The sequence below is a fragment of the Sycon ciliatum genome, chromosome 12 (genome assembly GCF_964019385.1).
Source record: "Sycon ciliatum chromosome 12, ocSycCili1.1, whole genome shotgun sequence".
Lineage (NCBI taxonomy): Eukaryota > Metazoa > Porifera > Calcarea > Leucosolenida > Sycettidae > Sycon > Sycon ciliatum.
In genome coordinates this window covers 1,766,116-1,774,736 of record NC_088654.1, presented here as the reverse complement: position 1 = coordinate 1,774,736, position 8,621 = coordinate 1,766,116, and the positions used below count along the sequence as shown (strand labels likewise).

The 8,621-nt window shown below is 48.8% G+C and overlaps 1 protein-coding gene across 1 annotated transcript; it reads left to right on the top strand.

Moving 5' to 3' along the window:
* The first annotated feature begins 2,535 nt into the window (after positions 1–2,535).
* Positions 2,536–4,552, top strand: LOC135828621 (uncharacterized). Its single transcript, XM_065341042.1, has 2 exons — positions 2,536–3,580; positions 3,961–4,552. The coding sequence occupies exons 1-2, from the start codon at positions 3,447–3,449 to the stop codon at positions 4,262–4,264; spliced, it is 438 nt and encodes a 145-aa protein (XP_065197114.1). The 5' UTR covers positions 2,536–3,446; the 3' UTR covers positions 4,265–4,552.
* Positions 4,553–8,621: the final 4,069 nt, after the last annotated feature.

Here is an 8,621-nt window from a genome sequence, read left to right as displayed (position 1 = left end):
ACTTTCGCTACTTTCTCGCAAGCTTCTGTATACATGTAGCTGTGTTGATGCACGTGGTGTGAAGATTTTTTCGCCATAGCCTTTTCAAGTCGTTCTGCGAGTTCTTCTAGTCCGTGAGCCAAATCTCAGAATCGGCCGTTTTAGCATCGACCGTTGCACCCAGAGAGGGACAAATCGTCCTTCAGCACACCGCTTCACGATGGTATCCTGAAGCGATTTCCACTTGTTGGACATTTCGAAACTGATCCAGGGAGGTCACAGAAGACGCCTAACATCCAACTTTGCTCACTGACAGCAGCGGCCATTTTCGCCTTCTTCGCTTGATTATTTTGCGCTTGTTCACGGATTCTCTTTTCTTGAAGCCATGAGCAGATACCACGAGTGCACATAACGCGAAAACCAGTGCACAAAACTAGATTCGAATTTTTTTGCCGCTGAGAATTATGAATCGGGATGCATACTGCATGCAGCAAAGTCCCTACTGTTTGTAGTTACAATGCAATCGTTCAGAACTGACTTCCAAGAATGTCCTAAATATCTCTCGACATATTTGTTCACCACTTCCTAGGCCAACTCCAGAATACTCCAGTATTATAATGATATGAACACTGAAGGTATTGTGACATTACGGTAGTACAATAGGAAGTACGTCACCACTGTTGTAAATGCACGCGCTGATCCTATCCAACCTGACGGCCAATGCAAGAGGTTAGAATTGGCTATTGATTTCCTAACACACTCATACAGCACCAAAAGCTATCTGTCATTGCTCATTTTCAACTCAACATAACACAGTTGCAAATCACCAGGTACACATCTTGGCACATAATGTGTGCTGTCGCAATCCACCGCAGAACATAGTAATCCACAGATAACTACGATATAAGATGATGTCACATACATACATGCATGCATGCGCGCGCACCCACACCCACACGCGTGCGCACACACACACACACACACACACACACACATGAAGCAGCTGAAGAATCCGACTATGCAGTCTCCCAGGCACGCGCACACACACGAACCAGCTGCCGAATCCAACTATACAGTCTCCCAGGCATGCACGCTCGCACACACACACACACACATGAACCAGCTGCCGAATCCACACAAACACGCGCGCGCGTGCGCACACACACACACACATGAACCAGCTGCCGAATCTGACTATGCAGTCTCCCAGGCACGCGCGCACAAACACGCTTATGCGCACGCGTGTGTGCGCGCACACACACATGAACCAGCTGCCGAATGCGACTATGCAGTCTCCCAGGCACGCGCGCGCAAGCGCGTGCGTGTGCACACACACATGAACCAGCTGCCGAATCCAACTATGTCAGTCTGCCATGACTGCGAAACCAGCGAAGACATACGGTGCATTGGCTGCTGCCAGACTGGTCTGCTACAGGTTTGCGACGCTCTTGAGTACACTTGTGGCATGGCAGGCCGCTCTTCGAAAAGGAAATGTTACAAATACTACACTGAATCCGATCACGGGAGGCCGGCTAGCTGTGGTGGTGAAGCAATTCTGAATGCTGTGCGCCACTCTCCTCGCTGCTGTGCAGTGTCGAACCAATGTCCTTCAAGATGTAAGTGATGGATGTCTCTTCGGACAACATCACACCAATGCTGTCGGGTTTCACACACACACACACACACACACACACACACACACACACACACACACACACACACACACACACACACGGCGCACACCATGTCGACAATTTCGGAATCTAAAACCCACCAACGACCTGAAACACGGATCGCAATGGCCGCAGTGGCTGTGGCAACACCGTGCCCCAACACCAGTAGTAGCCTGGGGTGGTGTCACCAACAAAGGAAAACGCCTAGCACGCACATGCACGCGCGCGCACACACATGCACGCTCGCACACACATGCACACTCGCACACACACGCGCACACACACACATGCATGCGCACACACACACATGCACGCGCCCACACACACAAACACGCGCACACATGCACGCTCGCACACATGCACGCTCGCACACATGCACGCGCGCGCACACACACAAACACACGCACACCCAGAAATGTGCACACACAAACACGTGCGCACACACACATACACAGCTAATGGTATACAGTAGTATGTTGCCCGCAAAGCAGCCAGGTGCTCTGGCTTGGACCTCCAGCAGCGCTGGTTTCGCCCTCGCTACTTGTCGTCTTGCCCTCTCCAGTGCTGCCTGCAACAAAACATTCCCTTCCGGAAACTCTGGGTGGACCAGTTCTCCGTGTTGTGTTTACACCGTGCTCTGCCTTCATAATTACCAGATTACCGGTATGGCATTCGTTGTTCGTATCAACCACTAAGCTCCTGGTAGGTGGCCCCTTACTGGCCTTAGGATGTGGCTCTGGGTTCACTACTATATGCACATCACTGTCAGGAAGTATACACAAAGCAAAATCAGAGGCACTGGTCTTCTCCAGGTTTGCAATTATTGCTATGGGTGCAATTGGTGTAGCACTTTCCATGATACCAGCCACACCATTTACTCCTCCCTGAGCTCTTGTGCTGGCAGAGAAAAGCCCAGATATGGTCGTCCTTCTCTCGAGCAGCGCTGACGATGCGACACCAACTTGTAGTCTCGATATTACTCACTGCAGGCTTCTCGTTTTTACTAAATTGGGCGCTGTGACACAGACACAAAGTTCCAGCAATATTACTCCGCTGGGCTGTCATTTGCCACTTCGTTGCCGTCAGCTGCCTCATCCAGCACCTCGCTGCCACTAGAAACGTCTTCCTCTTCTTCCATTGTTGTCAAAACAATATCAATGTACACGAAAGGAATAAACTTCAATAAAGTGATCACAATATCCCAAGTCGATATTGTCGTCAACGTCGTCATCTTCTAAAAAATAAATTATTTTTCCTCACTCCACGCGAACTCGTGTTTTGCGCTTGCTCATACGACGCACACCTCACCACTCGCGTAAAAATATTTGTTCTCACGGTGGAATTTGGTCGAGAAAAGAAGCCCTCGCGAAGGTCTCTGGATCGGTTCTGGAACGGCCAACAAGCGAAAACGTATCCTTTGTGATGTCCTTGACCAACACTGTAAGCGGCGATTTGTCCATCCGAGAGTGCAACGGCACTTGTGATTTTGAGTTTTGGCTCACGGACTATTCCTACTCGGCATCCTGTGGAGCTGATGGATCTCTTTCCCGCTCTCTCAGCGATCCTCTGTCACTTGGACAGCGCTTGGCTAGTTCTGTCAGATCTGGAAGTCCTGTCAGTGCTCGCCCTGTGACAAATTATTCTGCCGAATCCCCGCAGCAGAATTCTGCCACTTCGCCGTCTTCGTCTTCCCCTGCGACGTCTCAGTGAAGGACATTTGATCTCGCGAAGGACCTGGCCCTTCTCAGGCAGCTTCGTTCTCACGACCAACCGTTTTGACGAGGGTCTCCAGCCATGGAGATCGTTGCCTGTGAGCTGGAAAACTTGAGCCCAACTCAGTTCGGTGGTGTGACGAAGAAAGCTATTCGCGACAGAGTGATGAAGCTGCTGGAGCTGTTCGCCAAAGGCGACGACTGGAAGAGAAGGATGTAAGTTCCTATACGAACTGGCTTTGCATGCAGCCCAACTCTGTTTGCTTCGTATACATGTACATGTACATGCATGTCGATCTGATTACTGCTGTGTGTGATTCACATGCATGTCGATCTGATTACTGCTGTGTCTAATTCACATGCATGTCGATCTGATTACTGCTGTGTGTGATTCACATGCATGCAATTTTCAAGCTTCACTTTGTCCATGTTACCAATTCCATGTACTATTACTATGTACTGAAGTAGTAGTTACCAAGCCTCTCTTCCTGTGCGTATGTGCCTGCGCTTGCCCATGCACCCGCACGTGTGTGTGTTTGTATGTGTGTGTGTGTTCGCGCGCTTCTCCCTCTCCGCTTGCTGTATGTGTTGCATAGGTCTGGTACGAATGAAGATATAACAGAGAAAGAGCAACTGCTGCAAGAGCTGCAAGATATCTACGCTGAGAAAGATACGCCCATGCAGCGACGTGCGGAGGCTACGCAAGCCAAGCGCCACCTAGCTGCTGAAGCGCGCGATGACGCATGCCTGACGCTCGGAGAAAAGTCAGACGTTTGCAAAGCTGGCCATGCTGAGCCTAAAGCCAAGCGAAAGCTGCAAGGGACGGAGGTTGTCCTGGATTATCTTGAGTCAAAGCACAAGGATGATATCACAATGTGCCGCCAGGAGGTCGAGGTTTGAAAAGGAAAAAGCAAAAGCACAGCAGCAGCAAGAAAATGAGAAGTTGAAATTGGAGCGGGAGAAAATGGAGCTGGAGCGGGAGAAATTGGCTGCAGATAAATGAGAAAGAGAGCACGGCAGAGTGATGGAGCGGGCAGACAAAGCAAGGGGCGACAAGCGTGAGGAAGACATGGCGGGAGAGAGAAGAGCGTTCATGGACGTCATGAAAGCACTGGCCCATAAGCTATCATAGCGCTTGTCAACGCATACACATGCAATACTTCAGCTGTTTTGAACTTATGATGTGAATACAAATCGATGCATATTTATTTTACTGAGTGCGTTGCCGTGTCAGTGCCAGGCTGCAAGTAAAAGGCACACTCGCAAGGATCAGGTCATGCTTACATGTTCACTGCAAGTAGTGAAGAAGGGTAGGTGGCTGCAATCCGAAATATCTGGACGTCTTGTTCCCACCTCTGATTATGGTTCGGCAATTAGTCAGTAGAGCTGCTACTCGGTAGTAGATGCCCACAGGCTGGAGGAGAACTTTCAAGTTCTTGTTCAAGTCCACAAAGGCCCAGTACAGTGAAACTTCTCCAAATGAACATTCCACACACTGCCGCACTGAGCTCATTCGGCCATTGAACAATTGTTGCTGGGGCATGGCAGCTGCACCGACATATCCCTTCTGGATATAGGGGCTTAGCGGATAAGCTGTGTCACCATAGAGTGCGTATGGTGGGCCATGCGGCAGCTGCATATGCTGCTGGAGCTGCGCCAGTAATCCACTTTCACCAAGTACTCCAGCATCGTGACGACTGCCGACAACGGGCCCATACAAATGCGCAATCAAGCCGTCGGGCGTTGTAAGGCCCCTTGCACACTACGTACAAGTAAAAAGTTGCTTTTTAGCGTATGCGTCACTTTCAAGCAAGTCCCAATCAGTTCCATTGCACACTTGAAAAGACATTTTCGTTTTAATAAAATACTCATAAAATTTTCTATGGCAACTGCCGCCTCACCAGTGCTGCATGGAGATAGTGCGGGAAATTTTAAAAATTTTAAACTTTTCTCTCCGAGCTTGGTCTACAGAAATGTTTGTCGAGTGTTGGTGAAATGCTATCACTTCGACATGGATCTGCGACTTCCCATCGAATGCCATGTCCAGGCCAACACTCCTAGCATACAGATTGAGGTCTTCAGTGATCTCTTTCTCCTTCTGTGACCTCTTCTTCATCGTTCTACTTTTCTCCCGCTGGTAGTGTGCCCACAGCTCTATCAACTTCCCCTCCATCTCATCATTGAACACAACTTTCGGCATGCTGAACTTCATCTTCTCAAACTAGCTTCAACGCGACAGAAGGAAACAAACAACGTGCAACTACTCAAAACAAGGAACAAATCGAAAGGAAAAAAGAGCTGACGACAAGAGTCAAGAAGTCTCACGGAAGGACAGGTGCAAAGCAAACTAAGGTCCAGAAATGCAAATAAAACATAAACGTACCTTTGTATACCCGTCTGGAGTTTGCTGAATACGTTTGCGCAACATTTTAGGTTTCCCGCGAAAAGCAGACCGTTTGCATGGTAACTTTTACAGGAACGCAACAAAAATGGGATTTTCTATGTAGTGTGCAAGGGGCCTAACTGCTTAAAATTTAAGTGCATGAACACGTTTGTGTCCATTATAATACATCCGTTGCTCCTAGCCTGGTCGGCAGATTGGTCGGACTGTACCGTCGATGAAGCCCCAAATCCGTAAGTCGACCTCGGACTTGTTGCGGATGGCCGTATGGTAAGACTCTAGGAGTGCTGCAGTGAGGTGCGGCTTGGTGAAAGGGTCCTCAAGAAGGCGCCCCCAATTTCGCCAAATCCAAATCAAGGTTGTGTTGAAAATTCTGCTGAGATCAGGAGAGCTTCTGCCAAACTCATCGGACAGCTCACAAAGGCGACAAGGATAGGCCAGGCGACGCAAGACTACCATCAAACCTTCCAGCCCTGTCCATGCCGTACGTGATGGTCCTACAAACTTCTGCGGCAGGCGGAGAGCGTGATTCAACTCCCTTATTTCCGCATTGGAGAAGTGGAACCTCAGCTCACATGTTTCGTCATCCAACGATCCCAGGCAAATTCGAGGGCCGAGAACACGGCGTTGCGAAAGCTGCCGGTCCTCTTCTGCTGCCATAAGCAATAAAATAAGTTCCTCATCATCAACATCGCCCTCAGAGTGGGCGAGAAGCAGGATAGCCGTAAGGCTTTCGTACTCTTCCAAGTCCATGAAGATTAGAATAGTCAACACTGCAACAACAAAGTACAATTGATAAAAACGTCTTCCTCTACTCTACCCTACAGGCACACGTGTGCTGACACGTGTGCCTACACGTGTGCCTACACGTGGGCCGGAGTACACACTTGATTCAAAAAATTGTTCACCAAGAGCGCAAACAGCGGAAAAAGTACTCGAAAGGGTCACACTACGTGTTTCGTTGAGCACAACAGATTGTCTTTATGAATTTTCGTCACTTCCAGACGGCTCAGATTCCGAAAGATCTTTACGAATTTTCGTTATGCACAACCTCTCTATGGTTAGCATTAATATTTTTACCGTTCACGCTATTTTTGGGTTTGGTACCGTTTCGACGATAGAAAGCTCTTTTTAGCGGGAGAACGAAACGGTAAGATTCCAACTAGAGTTACCTCACACGTCTATCGTTGCGTCAGGAGTCAGGACTCAGAAGCCGAACTGCTAACCGTGCCTCGAAAACACATCAAAAACAATAGACTCGCCCTCTACACGCCGACCGTCGAAATGGCGTGAACGGTAAAATGCTAACCATGTCTAATAACTTGTATCTAATATTGACTGAGTACGAGGTCAATATAGGAAATAAAAGCCGAGGTCTTTTACGAGGTTTTTATTTCCTAGGCTTTACTGACCAAGTACGAAGTCAATATTAGATTTATCACGACAAACAGTCCGTATTTCAAATTCCAGAACGGTAACCTCATGAATCCCGGTTTTATGATTGCACAACCGTTGCACCACCACCTACTCATGCAGTGACAATGCTGCACTAGGCACCGTTCAACTGCACGACCCCTGAGCAGTCAAATGTAAGCAGTCAATATAGCCCAAAGGAGTGAAATATGCAGGAAAATTTGACTGCTTAGGTATGGCAAAAATCTATGTGAGTCAATACTAAGGGAGTGATAATACAGTTTACTAAAACGATTCAAGTAAGTTAGTTAGTGCTCTACATGTACATGTACCGGTAATACTACTACCATGACTACACGTCGCCAAAAAAATCCGGCCAATGCCAAGTATACGCGTACATACATGTGCATGTACATGTAGGTATGGTAGGTCGAGATCTACGCGGTACTTCATCGCGGGTTCATGCACTGGAGTGGCACATGCACTAGAGTCTAGACTCTACAATTATGTCGTCTAGTCTCGGCCACTGGCACTGAGCTGGGTAAGGGTTGTCTCGCGTTCCAAGGAGCTAGGCTCTGGAATGCGTTGCCCAGCGAGGTGCGGCCATACCGTACCCGGCCCAATTTCGCACTGCTGCTGTTCCACACAGCATGAACCCTTGAGGTCAGACGGATCACTATCGCCATATTTTCATTATATGCCTGCCTGCTGGCCTGCCTGCCCGTCTCTCTCCCTGTTCTCTGACAACTTGCTTGTTAATTCGTGCGGTTGTTTTCAGACGTAAAGCCCTGTTGTAGAGGTCTCAGCCCTCATTTGTTAGTCTCTCTTCTCTCTCTCCTCCTCGGATCTCTCTCTCTTTCTCTCTTCTCTCTCTCTCTCTCTCTCTCTCTCTCTCCTCTCTCTCTCTCTCTCTCTCTCTCTCTCTCTCTCTCTCTCTCTCTCTCTCTCTCTCTCTCTCTCTCTCTCTCCTCTCTCTCTCTCTCTCTCTCTCTCTCTCTCTCTCTCTCTCTCTCTCTCTCTCTCTCTCTCTCTCTCTCTCCTTCTTCTCTCTCTCTCTCTCTCTGTCTCTCTCTCTCTCTCTCTCTGTCTCTCTCTCTCTCTCTCTCCCTCTCTCTCTCTCTCTCTGTCTCTCTCTCTCTCTCTCTCTCTCTCTCTCTCTCTCTCTCTCTCTCTCTCTCTCTCTCTCTTCTTCTCTCTCTCTCTCTCTCTCTCTCTCTCTCTCTCTCTCTCTCTCTCTCTCCTCTCCTCTCTCTCTCTCTCTCTCTCTCTCTCTCTCTCTCTCTCTCTCTCTCTCTCTCTCTCTCTCTCTCTCTCTCCTCTCTCTCCCTCTCTCCTCTTCCTCTCTCTCTCTCTCCCCTCTCTCTCTCTCCTCTCTCTCTCTCTCCTCTCTCTCTCTCTCTCCCTCGTCTCTCTCATATCTCTCTCTCTCTCTCTCTCTCTCTC